A 17601-nucleotide genomic window follows, 5' to 3' on the forward strand; every position below is an offset into this window, starting at 1 on the left:
GGTGATCAACCAAAGCCTCGCATACGCTGGAGTCCAGAATGAGCCAGTTTAACCCATTTCTTCTTTATTCTCGCCTAAACTTTTTTTCTTCTCCACTTGTTTCTGACTAGAAATTCTTGACAGGTGAATGGCGTGGGCGCGGAAAGGAGACTCGGAAGTGATACGGATTCGGAAGCGGCACAGGTATGTGGTTGTTGTCGAATGTGCGCATCCCTAAATTTTAAAAGTTTTAGAAGAAAAGGTTTGTCGGTTGTGGAGGTGACAATAATTTCCTTGGTTCTTATGGGTGCAGGCACGAAGAATGCTCGACTTCTGGGCAAGATGAACAACCTCTCACGGCAATACTATAAGGAAGCCGATCAACTCTTCGACGTAAATTTCTCAAATCTTCGGTTCATTCGGTGTTCTCTTGCGGTTGCATAGGTTCCTAATTTGCTTGGGTTATATTTGCAGTTTTAGATTGCTCGAGGCGTTGCAAATTTTGGGGATAGGCTTGCCGACTCCTGCGCCTTACCATTGATTATGGTTTTCGTTATCAATGTAAATATACGACACATCCCTTGCTTAATTGAGTTGTTTTATCTTTTAAATCCGTAAGATGAGTGATTGGATGTTTCTTGTGGGTGTGTGGGTTGCTAATTGCTCTATTCCTATCGTTGTGCATGTAAATTTTCTTAATTTTTGAATACTCCTCTTGACTGGCATATTCCGGCACTGCCGCTTTCAGATAATTGCGTCCGCGGAGTTGAGTCAACCGTTCGAATTGTTGCAGCAACCAGCCATGGCCTCGCATACGCTGGAGTCTAGAATGAGCCACACCAACCCATTTCTTCTGTATACACTCTTAAACCTTCTCTTCTCCACCGATTTCTGATTTGATATTCTTGACAGGTGAATGGCGTGGGCGCAGAAAGGAGACTCGGAAGTGATACGGATTCGGAAGCGGAACAGGTATGTGTTTGTTGTAGAATGTCAGCATTCCTAGATTTTAACAATTTTGGAATATAATTTTTCCGGTTGTGGAAGTGGCCATAATATCCTTGGTTCCTATGGGCAGGCACGAGGGATGCTCGATTTGCAGGCAAGCTGTGCAAGCTCTCATGGCTTTACTATGAGGAAGCTGGTCCAATCATCGGTGTAAGTTTGTCGAACTCTCCACTTCATTCTTTGTCCCCTTTTGGGTTTATGGATTACTAATTCGCTCTGGTTAAATGTGTAGTTTTGGATTGCTCGAGGCGTTGCTACTTTTGGGGAGGGCATTCCGACTATATTGCTTCATACTATTGTTTCTGGTTTCGTTAATAATGTAAGTATATCTGACACATCCCTTGTTTAAAGGACTTCTGTTTTCTTTTAAAATTCTTCGGATAAATGACTGACTATTTCTCATCATGCTTTGAGTGGTGGCTCGACCGAAAGTTGGCCGCCATTCAAGATAGGGCTGTCAACGGGTGGGATCCGGGTCCGGTCTAGGTAGAAGCACTCCCGAGTAGATCATTAATTGGGACAAAACCTTAGACCCAAAACCGTCAATTTTAACTTAAAATTTAGGTTGAAACAATAATATAGGTTTAAAACGGAACCTTTTAAGCTATAAAAAAAAACCACTTTTCTTATTTAAATCGCAAACTAAAATTGAAACTTTAATCATATATCGTTAATAAAATTGATAGAAAAATACTAAGTTACTTATATGTTAAAACGCCAGACACCTTTATTTATGTATCTATCAGATTCGACACTTTAAACCTATGGTAAGAGAGAAACTATAAGAAAACGAAAGGAAATAATATATATGGTTAACAAAATAATCGGTTTTGGGCATGAATGCATTCGGGAGGGGCGAGAACCGGAACCGACCCAATTATTTATTTCATCATAATCATGGATTCCGATCCTTTATAAATGGTTGGGTCGATTCGGGCCAGCCGGGTAGACCTGAACCGTTGACAGCCCCTTCAAGAACATGAACGATGATGGCGATTGTGCTGCAGCAAGGTTGGTATCCCTTTTCCTTCTCCCTTCGGACCTGTACTTCGAGGTAAGGTCCTTTCAAAACCGCACTCGATGTTCGTACCTTTGTTATTGAGGCAGAAGATTTTGTCCTAGGAAGTTGGTTTTGGATTCACACGAATTAATAAATTCTGCTAATGCAATTTCTGCCTTGTCATTGCAGGAACATTCTAATGGGTTCGCATTGTCAACTGCCGTATCAGAATGACTGCGATAGTGTATGCCATCATTGGTTATATTTGTTGGAACCTTTTATAAGGGCTTCTCTTGCTTTATTGTCGTTTTTTGTGGTTGTAATTTTTTTTAATTTTCAAATACTCCCCTTGGCTTCTACAGGCATTGCCACTTCCATGAGATTGCGCCATTGGAGCTGATCCAAGCGTTCGAATTGGAGCAGTAGTCCGCCGAGGCCTTGCATACGCTGCAGTTCAGAATAAGCCACTCTAACCCATTTTCTTCTATATTCACTTCTAAACTATTTCTCGTCCACCTGTTTCTGATTTGGATAATCTTGACAGGTGAAAGGCGTGAGCGCAAAGGAGACTCGGAAGCGATATAGATGCGGAAGCTGCTCAGGTATGCGTTTTTTGAACAATGTTTGCATACCGAAATTATATCATTTTTGGAAGACAAGGTCTGTCGGTCGTGGCTGGGGCTATAATATCCTTGGGTCTTATGGGTGCAGGCACGAAGAATGCTCAACTTACGGGCAGGATACACAACCTCTCGCGGAAAAACTGTAAGGAAGCCGATCAACTCTTCGGTGTAAGCTTCTTAATTCTCAGATTCACTTGTTGTTCTCGTTTGGATGTATGGGTTACTAAATTGCTTTGGTTATATGTGTAGTTTCTGATCTCTCGAGGCGTTGCTAGTTTCGGCGATCGGCTCACTGACTCCTGTGCCTTACCGTTGTTCCCGGTTTTCGATATCAATGCAAGTATAGGAAACATCCCGTGTCTAATTCAGTTTTATTTTCTTTTAATTCCGTAGGATAACGGAATGGATGTTTCTTGTGGGTGTGTGGGTTAATAATTGCTCTATTGCCATTGTTCTACTTGTAATTTTTCAGAATTTATTAATAATCCTCGTCACCTTCACCTTCATGCATTGCCACTTTCAGGAGCTTGCATTCGTGGAGCCGATTCACGCGTTCGAATTGTAGCAGTGAACAACCATGGCCTTGCATACGCTGGAGTCCAGAATGAGCCACTCTAACCCATCTCTTCTGTATACACTCTTAAACCTTCCCTTCTCCACCTATTTCTAATTAGGCAATCTTGGCAGGTGAATGGCGTGGGCGTCGAAAGAAGGTCCGGAAGTGATACGGATTCGAAAGCGGCACGGGTATGTGTTTGTTGTAGAATGTCTACATCCCTAAATGTTAACATTTTGGGAATATATGGTTTGCCAGTTGTGGAGGTGACCATAATATCCTTGGTTCTTATGGGTTCAGGCACTAAGAATGCTCGAATTGCGGGAAAGATGCACAACCTCTCGCGGCAATACTATAAAGAAGCCGATCAACTCTTCGGTGTAAGCTTCTCAATTCTCAACTTCATTCGGTGTTCTCGTTTGGGTGTATGGGTTACTATTTTGCTTTGGTAATATGCGTAGTTTTAGATTGCTCGAGGCTTTGCTACTTTTGGCGATCGGCTTGCCGGCTCCCGTGCCTTACCATTGTTCCCGGTTTTCGATATCAATGAAAGTATAGGAAACATCCCGTGCTTAATTCAGTTCCGTTTTATTTTAATTCCGTAGGATAAATGACCGGATGTTGTCGTGGGTGTGTGTGTTACTAATTGCTCAATGGCCGTTGTTATGCTTGTAACTTCTATTCGTTTATTAATAACCCTCATGTTTGACACCTTCATGCATTGCCACTTTCAGGAGATTGTATCCGTGGAGCTGATTCGAGCCTTCGAATTGTAGCGGTGATCAACCAAAGCCTCGCATACGCTGGAGCCAGAATGAGCCACTTTAATCCATTTCTTCTTTATTCTCGCCTAGACTTTTTTCTTCTCCACCTGTTTCTGACTAGAAATTCTTGACAGGTGAATGGCGTGGGCGCGGAAAGGAGACTCGGAAGTGATACGGATTCGGAAGCGGCACAGGTATGTGGTTGTTGTCGAATGTGCGCATCCCTAAATTTTAAAAGTTTTAGAAGAAAAGGTTTGTCGGTTGTGGAGGTGACAATAATATCCTTGGTTCTTATGGGTGCAGGCACGAAGAATGCTCGACTTGCGGGCAAGATGAGCAACCTCTCGCGGCAATACTATAAGGAAGCCGATCAACTCTTTGACGTAAATTTCTCAAATCTCCGGTTCATTCGGTGTTCTCTTGCGGTTGCATAGGTTCCTAATTTGCTTGGGTTATATTTGCAGTTTTAGATTGCTCGAGGCGTTGCAAATTTTGGGGATAGGCTTGCCGACTCCTGCTCCTTACCATTGATTATGGTTTTCGTTATCAATGTAAATATACGACACATCCCTTGTTTAATTGACTTGTTTTATCTTTTAAATCCGTAAGATGAGTGATTGGATGTTTCTTGTGGGTGTGTGGGTTGCTAATTGCTCTATTCCTATCGTAACAAAATCATAAACCTAAATTTACAACATAAAAAATTGAGTGTCAAACAAATTTTATCAAAATACAAAATTCAGAATATTGGCCCTATACTTAATACAAGGGGTCATTCTCTTGTGTAATATTAAAGGAAACTTCTCAAACTAGAGAACCTCTCCCTAAAAAACATGGCATTTTATTTCTTAAAAAAAAAGTGTAGAAGAAGTGGGTACTTTGCACTCTCAAATACAATATTTATCCTTAGACATGTGTTTATCCACTCTTAGAAGAGAGAGAGAGAGAGAGAGAGAGAGAGAATAGTTAACTCCACTCTAAAAAAAATGATAACTTTAGACATATGGCTACCCACAAAAAAAAAGACATATCTACTCCAAATGATGTGGGGCTCATGGTAACATTTGTAATATAATTTTATAATTTAAACAAACAAGTAACCATAGAAACAAATTAAACTTATTTTTAATTATTTAGAATATATAAATAATCAATTTAAATGTAATCATCAGATAATAGAGATTCTCAAATTAAATAATTTTATTATAAGAAATTAAAAAAGCATAGGTATAGTCCATACTTAGTATGGGGTCATTCTCTAGTTTGTATTAATTTCACAATTAATTCCAAATAAGGCTTTCAATGGACTAGGTTTGGTTTGGATCCAATTTGAAGCTAACCCAATTATAATTGATTTGGGTGTTTGACTTGCCTTATTGGGTTGGTGTGAACAAAAAATCCAATATATTATTGGATTGAATATATAATCAAATTGGATCAAATCCAAATTGAATAAAAAACAAATTAAAAGTGAAATTTATATTATATATAAAAGTTTAAATGTAGTGTGAATCTCTTTTTGGACTAAAATTACCATTTATTTCTTTGTTTGAAAAAGGGTATAAAAGTTATTTTATTATAACTTTAATGTCAACCAAGGTTCAAAGTATTGATACATGTCGGCCGATACGTATCGTTCTGGCACCACACCGATACAGCCCTACAGTGGGTGTATCGGTGGTCTGACCGGTTTAGGGTGTGGCGAAGACCTAAACCGGCTCCCCTGAACCAGTTGGTGAAAAAAAAAACACCAAAAGGAGTATTGATTCGCTAAGTGATGGCTAAGCAATTCAACCATTCGAATCTAATTGATAAACCTAAGAAGTCATAGTTAGGTAACAAAAATTTTAAAATAGGAACAAATATAAAAAATTACAAAAATATAGAAAAAATTAGACACATTTATGATACTTTTATTAATTAAGTGTAATAAAAAGAATTATTTTTATTCATAATAAAACTGAATTACATACTTTAGAACTGACAAAAAATGAAATTATTTTACTATTTGGCAAAGATCAATAGTTCAACTTTTGGGTGAAATGTATTAACATTTAATTTCATAAATAAATAATAAAAATTAATAAATTATAAACATATAAAAGATGAAAAAATGCATAAATGATGCAAAAAAAAGGCACATGTATAATATTAATTAATTATCGTATTAAACAATAAGTAAGTGCGACATATCAGAATTATTTTTACGTAGAAATATAAAACAAATATAGAAAAAATTGAACACATATATAATTTTATATTTACACAACTATAAAAAATATAAATGAGATTATGAAACTTTCTTTTTGACTAAAATCAATGTTTTAAAAACCGACCCAAAGACAAAACCGCTTTAGCTTCCAGATTCCGAGTCAACAGTTTAACTATCCAGTTTGAGTGGGCCAAACTGGTAAGATGTAAAATGTAATATTGTAACTTTTTTTGACTATTAAGTTAGGATTAAGTTAAAGTCCATCGTATATATACCATTATTATGGGAGGGGAGTGTATGACTTTGAGAAGGAGGCGGCTAGTTAAAGTTGAGAAGTGAGAAAGAAGAAGAAGAAGAAGAAGAAGAAGAAGAAGAAGAAGAAGAAGAAGAGAAGGAAGTGTCACCGGAGGAGGTTATCACCATGTTCATCAAGCATTGTTGCATAATTGTTTGCCTAAGAAGAAGAAGAAGGAATCGGCGATATTAGTTATCTCCTTGTTCATCATCACCGCCGCTACAACACCACTTGCTCTCTTCTTACATCTCTCTAAAATTCTCTCAAATCCCTAATCATTTGATTCATTGGTGTATCTCATATTTTAATATAAGATTGGTGTTTGTTCTCTCATTTCTTACATCAATTTATTCATTGGAGTTGCAATTTTTTTATTGTTACAACTTAGAAAGAATCACAGAAATGAGAAAACTCAGAATCACAATGGAATAACTAAAACCTTAACTAATTGTAGCCATTGGGAATAATCAGACAAGATTTTGAGATATGAAAGTTTCTTTTATCATTTTTAATTTTCTAATTTTTTTATTTTTAAAATAAATAAAAAAAGTTTTTTTTTTTGTAAAATAGCGGTTCAAGGCCAAAATGAAACCAATGACCTAACCAGTTCTTGGGCCAAAACAGTTCGACCGTCCGGTTTGGTCCAATTTTTAAAACGTTGATTAAAATACTCATTTTTGAATTTAGTCCCTATTTAATTGTAAGCTTTAAATCATAAATTAAACTACTACTTTTCACCTCATTCAATTTCCCCTATTTAAATCATACATTTTTTTTATAAATGAATAGAAAAAACACCAAAAAGATAAAATATTATAAAAAGAAGAATATAACAAAGCAAGTAGACCTGTCAATGATACTTAAAACTTCACAACTCGATCCAATTATCATATATTTAGATGAAGTGTTTATATAATCAGATTTGGATTTTGTAATATGCATTCGATTAATAGTAGAAACAAAAAAACATATAAAAATTACTATCATTATTATCATCTAGAATTACCACGTGCAAAACATATGCACGCTCACTAGTTATAAGTAAAAGCAACAAGCTTAGGTTAGTGGGAGTGATGTTTCAAATGATAAATTTAATTGAAACCTGTGCACTTACTTGGTCCAAGCATGTATCCATACAGGTTGTGAAATCCCAAAACCCTTACATGCTGATTGGTGGAAATTGCCATCCCTAATGCATGGTTCACCTTCAATATCTCTTGGCACTATAGAGATCTCTTAACAAGAAAAAGAAATAGTTGTATATAGAATTCAACTCTTGTTATACATGTGTATTAAGAAATCATAACCCTGCATTTTATATGTTTTTTTCCATTGTAATTGTGTTTTACACAATTTTAATAGTGTACTAGCGGGGACATGTGGGATGCACGGGATTTATCAATAAATAGTATAATCTCAAATAATAGTTTAATCTCTAATACATATTAATCAATAAATTATAAAAAAAATACAATAAGTACAATAAATTATATTTAAAAAATTTACTAATAGTAGTTTAATCTCCTATAATTATTGAAAGTTTTTTATTAAATAACAAAACAAAATAAATTTATACATAATCATTGAAAATACATTTATGACAAAAAATAATAAATAGTTTCTAAAATACAATAAATATTAATTTTAGTATATATAATTATATAATAAATACAGATTAAGAGTTTAAAATTATTATTAATAAAATTTAATTTTTTTGAAAGTTATTTTCTCAAATTATTACTTGATAAAAGTGAAATTAGTTATTTACAATATTATGTAAAAATATTAAATTATTATTAATTTCAATATTATGTTATAACTATTTTCTACTTTTCAGAAAAATTTTAAATTTATTACATAATTTCTTTATTTTAACAGTTTAAAATCTAGTTATGTTAAATATTTTTTTATTTAAAATACCCAGTTACTTAACTACTTAAATAATATGTAAAATATTTAAATTTTAAAATATTAGTTATTTATGGAATTTAATTATCCACAAAATCATAATTTATACTATTATTACATAATTTCATTATTAATTTTGTAATATATTAAATTATTATCAATTTCAATATTATGTTATAATTATTTTTCTTCTTTAAAGAAATTTTTTAAATTTATTACATAATTTCGTTATTTTAACTATTTAAAATCTAGTTATGATAAATATTTAAATAATCTATAAAATATTTAATTTTTTTATTTAAAGCTATTACATATTATTAAATGTTTGAAAAAAATTAAATTTATGATCCAGGAAAACATAATTTAAATTGTTAGTACATAATTTCATGATATATTTTAAAATATAAAATTATTTATTAGATAATTTCGTTATTTTAACTATTTAAAATATAATTATGATAAATATTTTATTATTTAAATATTTAAATAATTTATAAAACATTTAACTTTTTTTGTTATTTAAATTTTATTTATTTAAAGCTATTACATATTATTAAATATTTGAAAAACATTTAAATTGATAATCTGGATGAACATAATTTAAATTGTTAATACATAATTTCGTGATATATTTTGTAAAAATATAAAATTATCTTTTTTGTATTTTTAATTAATATTTTAAAATTATTATATAATTTTGTTAGAATATTTAAATAATTCTTAAATTTTTTAATCCAAACTTTATTTAGATAAAAGTTAGGGGAGAGGATAAATAGGAATTAGAGATAATTTAGGAGAGAAACTCTCTATTAAATTAGAGATAATTGTGGAGATAAATAGGAATTAGAGATAATTTAGAAGATAAATAGGAATTAGAGATAATTTTGGAGAAAGTGGGGGAGGTAGTTTAGGATAAATTTTAGGAGAAGAGATTATTTAGGTTATTGGGAAAGTGCATCTCATTTGTTGTTTGAAAAATGAAATGGAATTAAAAAATAAAAAATTCAAAAAAAAAGAGAAAATTTCTTCACCGCTTTGTTTTAATATAGATATATAGATTTGAGAGCATCAAGAAATTTTAGACTATTAGATTCCCCATCCATACAAATTGGGCAGTTAGATTTGTATTTTATACAATATAGACCATTGAATGTGTATCACAAATTTTGGACCGTTAGCTTTACCTTTGACACATTTGATAGTCGTTAGGTTCATGGTTTAAACAATTTTAACCATTAGATATGCATCTCAAGAAACTTAGACTCTTGGGTTTCACATAATTTCATCTACTAGGTTTATGTTATACATAATTTTGATCGTCAGATGCTTTCAATTTGAACCACAACCACAAGATGAACATTGAGTTATTTTAATATGTATGTGTAAGATGTTTCTTTGTCTACTATATCATTCTGAACTTTGACAATTAGAACATGTTAAAATTGGTTGAAATTATTCTAACAAACAAGGTTTTAGTGGAAACATTACTAGTAGGGTGTCAATGGACCGGTTTTGGGTTGGATTCTGTCCAAATCAAAACCTATTTGGATGGATTGGACAGACCAATAAGACATATTGAATTTGGACGGACCAATATGACATGTTGGATTGGACCTGGTCCGTCCATAATGAATTTATATTGGATTGAGCCAATATCTGATCCATTGATAGAAAATAAGAACATAGGTGTCAATGGACCAGGTTTGAGTTGAAACTGATATAAATTAACAGGAATTTGAACATATTGGACAGTCTCTGGACCAGTCCAAAATGGTAAAAAATATTCATTGGATTGGATTGGACCAAGTCCATTTGTAATGGACTCACATTGGACTGGACCGGATTGGACCAAATCCAGTCCAATTGACACCCCTAATTACTAGTTTTGCCTAAATAGCATTGTAATGATGCTATTGAGAGAAAAATAAGAAAAAAATAAATTAGAATTTAGCTTTAATTATTTGAGCTTTACTATCCCTATTAGGCTCAATTTTGGAAGAGTACAAATTCAAATATGTACAACACAAATATGAGGTTTAGAAACGGTATACAAGGTTTACTCTTCCCAAACTAAGCCTAAATTCCAAGTTAGGTCGAAGAAAACTCTGTATAAGGGGTACTAGAATAAACATATAAAAAGATGCTCATATTACCTTTAATTTATTAATTAAATTGGCTGTGGGTGAGCTTAAATAACGCATATTCAATTTTTTATTTCTATAAATTAAAAAAATAACAAAATTTTAAAGGGATTATGAAGTAATATGAGGAGTCCGATGTGGACCAAAGCATTTCAATATATAGACTATAGATAAATTCTTATCATACAAAAAAGTCAATGAGGTTGATTGGCTACTCAGTCCAAAATCAATTTGGACGGATTGGATGGACCAACAAGACATAGTGGATTGGATCAATTTGGTCTAAAATATTTATTAGATTGGATTGGACATGGTCCCTCTGTATCAAATTTTTATTGGAATGGGTTGGATTAAGGCAATATCTATTCCATTGATATAAGATAAAAATATGTGTCAATGGACCGGGTTTGGTTGAAACCAATCTAATTCAAAATGAATTGGACAGCCCAAACATTGAATTGGACCGGTCCAAATTGGTACAAAACATTCATTGGATTGGATTGAACCTGATCCATTTATAATGGACTCACATTGGACTGGATCGGATTGGACCAAATCCAGTTCAATTGACACCCCTACTCATAGTTAGCTTGGCCACTAGTCAAAAAGGTAAGTTTTAGATAAGAAATCTCTTTGATAGGGGTCTATAGAGGTTTCGAAAAATAAAGGCAAGTTATATATATTGGCATCAATTGGATAACCATTTCTTGTATTTCTTGCATTTCTCAAAAATAAAATGAACAAGCAAAGTACACTAATTAATGCCCTCAAATTTAGGATTGCAAATTGGGTTGCTCAACTTAAAGGATTTCAAATACACCAGGGTTTTATTAAGATAAAACATATTAATAAACAAAAATTGAGTTTTATCATACAATCTTAAAAGAAAAGAAAAAAGATCAAAGATCAAAGATCAAACATATTAATAAACAAAAATTTCAAGTACACGAGGGTTTTATTAAGATAAAACTATAAGAAATACCATTGAACTGATAAATGACAACTATTACAATTTTGGTTCTTAATAAAAATAATAGCAATCATAATCATTTTAAGCTCTAGTTCCATAACCCATTCTTCATCGCACTTGGACCACCTACAAAAAAAAAGCATGAACATTAGTATAGCAAATCCCTCCCTTTCATTTTTTTAATCTTCTATTACATGGAAATAGTGAATATAAAAAAATATCAGTACTCCCAAAACCATGGTCATTTAGTAAGCTACTTTCATATGAATCAGGAGGGAGCTACATCAGGTTTTGGTTGGAGTTGATTGAGGGCCATTCGAAATTTAACAAAGTTCCCCAACCCATCCTGACCCAAGCTGCATCCTTATGAGAACTTTTTTCACAACTTTCTGTTTCTCTCTTATGTTCTATTAAACCAAACACAACCTTAGTGAGCGTTTTCTACAATTTGTCTTTGTTTTGAAAAACAAAACCATAGGTATTGGTGAATACACTCTTAGCATGTTTTTTTGGTAGAACCCATAGCAAGTGTTAGATATCTTAGTATTTCAAGATCAAACATCTCAACTACTACCCCAGTGTTTCAAGGTACACTAATTGATGTAAAACTCAAAGTACAAAATGTTATTATTGTGACAAATACATGGAGCCGTCAGGCATGACATAAGATAAATGAAGAAGGAGCAGTTCTAGATTCAAGAAACATCATTCTTCCAAAATCACCTATGTGTCAAGCCTATACTAGAATTTGGTATTCCCGTTCCAACTTAAATCTGTTGGAAATTAGATTCTAATATATTAATTCAAAGCCAAATTTGTACTTAGTTTTTATACTCTTTGCTAGTAAAATTTATATCATTTCATGAGGCACTCTATCTACAATTGTATTACTTCATAATTGTTAAGTCCATAATCAATATTGTAGGGCATTTAAAAGATATGTGAGACTTATTATGAGATTTGGATGACCTAGTTATTTGTAGACCTAAAATATCCTAAGGGTGAGTTTGGATAGCTTATTTTTAAGGTTAGTACATGAATGAGAATCCAAGCCATTTTGATACCAAGGTTTTAAAAATTGACATGGAAACGGAATCGTTCTAGCCACTGATTTCCGGGTTAGCAGTTCAACCATTCAGGCAAATGGTTCGAATGATTTAAATATTGTAACTGTGATATGTCATCTTACCCATTAGATTGAAATATTAGGGTAAGATGCATATAAATACAAGAGAAAAAAAGGTTTGACTTTTTGAGAATGAGAGAGATGTGAGAAGTTGTTGATGGCTGAAAGAGTTTAGAAGAGAGAGAGAGAGAGAGAGAGAAGAAGAAGAAGAAGAAGAAGAAGAAGAAGAAGAAGAAGAAGAAGGAAGGAAGGAAGGAAGGAAGGAAGGAAGGAAGGAAGGAGGAGGAGGTCACTTGAAGGTTGCAACGGCGACGATGACGATGATGGTGAACTACAGCGGCAATAGTGGCAGCGATGAAAGATCTCACTCTCACTCTCACTCTCACTCTCTCTCTCTCTCTCTCTAGATATGTCATCTAGACTCTAGACTGCTCTCCCAGATCTCTAAATGTGAGATATCTTAGATCTCTCACCGTCTCACACATCCCTCAACTGATCTCTCTCTCTCTCTCTCTCTCTCTCTCTCTCTCCCTCCAATAGATCTTAGATCTGAGAGATCTTCTTCTCTTTTCATTCTTGCTCTAACTTGTCAGAAGTAATAAACCACAAACTGTTCTCTGGGTCAAACGGTTCAACTGTCAAACTGTTTGGGTCAACGGTTCATTGACTAATTCAATGGTTTTTGACCAAAGACCGGGTTTAGGGTAAAACGGAACCGGTCGCCTGAAAGGTTTCTAGTCCGAACGGTCCGACCGTCTGGGTCAACGACGGTTAAAAACATTGTTTGATACCATGAATAATACAAGATCAAGGGACAATTTCAGTAAGCTGTTATGTATTTTCACTAATGTGTAATATATACAATATACTATATGAGTAATCCATTTACATCGATCTAAAATAATCTATCCACTAGAACGACTTGTCTTGAAGTAGAACTCTTAATTTGGACATCTACCATCACAAAAGCCTTAAACTTCACACTAGTGAGAACCAATCTTAAGTGGCTCGATAGGCTGGAATCATGAACACCAGTGCATATAATGTGAACTCTCAGTTTTCCAATTAAAACAATCCCCATCTACCATAACACATTGTTGCACTACCAAGATAGAAGCCACACTAGTTGCAAAGTCTGATGACTCAAGCATATCGCCAATCACCCCAAGCTCCGAATTTTCAATCCAATTCTCCATGGCTGTGTCATTCATCAAGTTTGTGTTATGTCGTCGTCCCACCATCACAAGGTGGTAGTTATTAAACCGTAGAGATCGGATTCCATAAAACACCTGCTCCATGTCCTCCACCACTTTCTCACAGTACACGGCACGTTCATTTCTGATGTTGTGGAGTTTGAATTCATGCACAACAAAGTCGTCCATCATCCTCTCATTCTCATCGTTCTTGTCTCGGTTCGTTTCGCACAGCATAAACCTTACCACGGTGACGCTCACGCCAGGGTGTGTCGACATTCGGGTGCAGTAGGCCAACGCCTCACGGTCATCTGTTCCACCTAAAAATATTACAAGTATGCTATATCTGTAAGCGAAGTAGTCACGCACTGCGGCCAAGCTGTGGTGTCCACGGTGCACAAGAATCCCCACTGTGCACGGTGCATTTAGGAGTACATTCCGATTAAGTTTATTTATGGAGCTATTAGTAGCAGACACTCCTCCACCAATGAAGGAGTGATTCTTGCGTGAAGGAATGATAATGAGAGCTGCCCTTTTCTGAAGCGCTAACGTGCAAATGTCCTTGTGCATGGTCTTATAAGGGGCGACGACAGTACAGGGTTGAAAGCAAAAACACCCATTTGAGTTGTTTGAGTAGTTTCTGAAGGCAGCTGTAGTAGGATCAAAATCGTTGCTTTCCAACATCTGCTTGCTTATTGTTTGACAATATGTCACAGGGATAACTCTACCAACTAGCTCGACCAGGTGGAGCACATACGCGCTTATGGCACTGAAACTGGTTGGGTGGGAAGTTTCAAGGAGGGTGATGATGGCATGGACATCTTCCTCACCATGGATGCATGTAAGAACCCTAAATTCTGGATCCATTATGGCATTTTGTATTGTTCCATTTGTCTTTGCAACAAAATGGTTTGAAGAATCAAGGAAAATTGTCGCCAAGGGGGTTACAATGGATGTAACGATGATAGTTGATAATGTCAGAATGGCCATGCTTTGATCGTCTATCAACTGCACAAATTAAGTAGCTAGTTAGGATCAAACACTCAAATATATATTGAGAAAATATATAATGAGTAAAGAAGTTGGTTTAATTTAATTACCTCTTTTGCTCTCCAATTTATGAAGGTGACCATCTCAATCAAGCCTCTAATGTTCATCATAAGACTAAGGGACAATGAGTGTTTAACGCTGAGATTGCAGAAAAGTGATGGTATCATAGTAGCTACCAGCTTGGCTGTGTATCCAATAACAATGATGGATTGAAGCATTTCAAAGTTTTTCATGTCTTTGATCTGGTAAACATCTATACTTAGCCCGAGTCGAATATAGAAAAAAGGAAGAAGAAAATCCTCGAGCATGGTATCAATGGTTTCAGCAAGGGCTATGCCAATGGGTGAGCCTTCAGGTATAGCGAAGCCTAGCATAAGAGGCACATCAACTGCAGAAGCACCTATCATTTCTCCAAATGTTGTAAAGATCAGTACTCCAAGCAGTATAACTGTGATGAAAATCTGATTTATTGGTCTCCCCTTTGTGTGTGTCCTATTAATCCACAATATGCCAGGCGGCAGCATAAAGATTACAAAAATTGCCAAAGCAATTAAGATCATAAATGTGAGTAGTGAGTTGCTCAAGCTGGTCTGATGTATAACGATGTACAATGCCATGAAGAAATATCCCAGTATGTCATTAACCACTGAAGATGATAATGCAAGCCTCCCAATCTCGGTATTGACTAGATTGTATTCACTTATGGTGTAAGCAAGAACAGGGAAGGCGGTGATAGACAAGGATGCACCCACAAAGAAGTAGAAAGGTCCTAGGCCGTCGTCGATGAATCTACTCAAATAGAGACCAATGGAATTGGTGACTATGAAAGGAATTAAGAAACATATGATACCGATATTTAGTGCTTTCTTGGAAGGCCATCGTAGCAAATTTCTGTTCATTTTCACTGGAATCAAGAACACAAAGTAGATTGTTGCCAGTGTAGACAGTACATTCACAACAAGCATTTCTCCCTTTGGAAACATCATGTTCATGAAAGATTTGTTGCGCCCTAAGACGGAGGGTCCCATAATTATACCCACCTTTATAATCAAATAGAAGAGAACAAAGATTAAAACAATTATCAACTAGAATTTTCAAAGAAGAAGAAGAAAAAATTAATAAGTTTGCTTACAATTATGTTACAGATGAACTTGGGTTGCCTGAGAGGCCTGAGGACATAATGAAGGGAGCGGGATAAGAACATGAACAAGATGAGCTGAAACATCAAGATGGGTAAGGTGAATTTTAGAGGATCATCTCCAAACCACATGCTTCTTGAATTGATTGCGGCCTTGGACTTGTATTGGCACACGATTTCATATTTATTAGCAGAAGTATTTGTGTCAGGAGAGAAGAAGGTAGGGTGCACATGAGCCATCTTTCTCTCCCCCACTCTCCCACAGGTAGGCTAAGCTAATTCAGCCTTGCAGAAGAAGAATGAATGAATGAATGAATGGATGGATGTGGGAATGCATTTTGGGTCTTTATTTAACAAGTTGTAGACATGGTTGTCTTTTGCTGGTTTATGAATATGACATGTAATGAATTTTGAATCCTTGTTGGATGACAAGTTATGAGCACCAAATTTGGTGTTCCAGCCAATACCACTGTTGGATTAAGATCTTACTCTGATTTTTCGGAACTAACGCACTAATGTCAACTCTGGATATGTTGTTGGCCTTGTAACAAAATACTCTGGATATGTTGGATTAAGATTAAGATTAATTAAGCTTGTTGGTTAAGAACTTAGGTTAATATTAGAATTAGAACATAATGAGATTATCCTATTTTTGTTGGATGTTCTATTTATAATATTGTTCTCACTTTAATCAATTTCATGGCAACTAACCAAGTTTTTAAGATTGAAGACGGCATCCTTTTAGTCAGTAAATAATGGAAAATAAAATAAATTGGGCATTCTCTCGGGCAGATTCAAATAGACCATTTCCAAATCCTAGTCTTTTAATTTATACTGTTACAAGTTGAACAAGTAACCACCAAGTAAATAAGTAAACAGGTGGCACAATATGATTTTTGATTTTGCATATAATTTTGGTCTAACGGACACCAGTTTGAATGCTTCAAGAGATAATGGCTTGGCTCAATATGTTTTAAGTTTCAACTTTTGATATAAGTTATTTAAGCTTTAGGCTCAGTTTAGGATTACACTGTACATATTTGTGTAGTTGCATTAATTCTTCATAAACAGAGCCTAAAGGAACTAACTTTGAATTGTGGAACAGAATTCATGTAGCCAATCCCAAATAGTTGGAACTTGGTTTGGAATGATCCAAACAATTAAACCATTCTCTGATTTTTGTCCTACTGATATTTGAAACATAAGTTTCCTCTAGTACTCGGTGTAATGGTAAAATCTCAGGCTGCCGAGCGTGAAAATGCAGGTTCAAGTCTGAGAGTGATCACTTTGTGCAAAAGATTAGAATCATATCCAATCCACCCCACCCAAATAGTTAGGACCAACATTGAGTAATGGTGACTTGGTTCCTACCATGATTTTTAAAACCGACCTGGAGATTGAACCGGTTAGGGGTCTGACTATCAGGTCAAACGATTGGCCTGTTCTGACAAAAAAATAGAAAATTAAAAAAAAATAAACCGGTCAAAACCATTTGAATGATTAACCGTCCAGGTCAGCGGTTTGTTGACCAAAATCAACAGTTTTTTGAGAAATCCCGGTTTTGGAAAAAATGAAACCGGTCACCTAACCGATTCCCAGTTTTTCCGGTCCGACCGTCCAGTCCGGTCCATGTCAGTT

General features: G+C 34.7%; 1 protein-coding gene and 1 long non-coding RNA gene across 3 annotated transcripts; one reads left to right on the plus strand and one right to left on the minus strand.

The window, feature by feature from the left end:
* The first annotated feature begins 1054 nt into the window (after nucleotides 1–1054).
* On the plus strand, nucleotides 1055–4119 carry LOC104605182 (uncharacterized). Of its 2 annotated transcripts, none has more exons than XR_016081386.1 (9): nucleotides 1055–1137; nucleotides 1220–2231; nucleotides 2350–2439; nucleotides 2532–2589; nucleotides 2699–2778; nucleotides 2860–2950; nucleotides 3134–3357; nucleotides 3467–3546; nucleotides 3901–4119. It is a non-coding gene; the product is annotated as an uncharacterized LOC104605182 (long non-coding RNA). The 2 variants fall into 2 exon arrangements; XR_016081387.1 differs by having other exon boundaries at nucleotides 2860–2946.
* A 9391-nt stretch (nucleotides 4120–13510) lies between these two features.
* Nucleotides 13511–16637, minus strand: LOC104610330 (cation/H(+) antiporter 15-like). The gene is made up of 2 exons (XM_088901477.1): nucleotides 14837–16637; nucleotides 13511–14783 (listed from the first exon to the last, which is right to left on the minus strand). The coding sequence occupies exons 1-2, from the start codon at nucleotides 15851–15853 to the stop codon at nucleotides 13605–13607; spliced, it is 2196 nt and encodes a 731-aa protein (XP_088757603.1). The 5' UTR covers nucleotides 15854–16637; the 3' UTR covers nucleotides 13511–13604.
* Nucleotides 16638–17601: the final 964 nt, after the last annotated feature.

This window comes from Nelumbo nucifera, chromosome 1, assembly GCF_055504915.1.
Source record: "Nelumbo nucifera cultivar China Antique chromosome 1, China Antique-T2T, whole genome shotgun sequence".
Classification (NCBI taxonomy): domain Eukaryota; kingdom Viridiplantae; phylum Streptophyta; class Magnoliopsida; order Proteales; family Nelumbonaceae; genus Nelumbo; species Nelumbo nucifera.

Excerpts from the sequence above, each read along its gene's own strand:
- LOC104610330 (XM_088901477.1), bottom strand. The coding sequence starts at position 15,853 with ATGGGACCCTCCGTCTTAGGGCGCAACAAATCTTTCATGAACATGATG. Across the intron at positions 14,784-14,836 it reads TTCTTTACTCATTATATATT|TTGATAGACGATCAAAGCAT; the intron begins TTCTCAATATAT and ends TAATTTGTGCAG.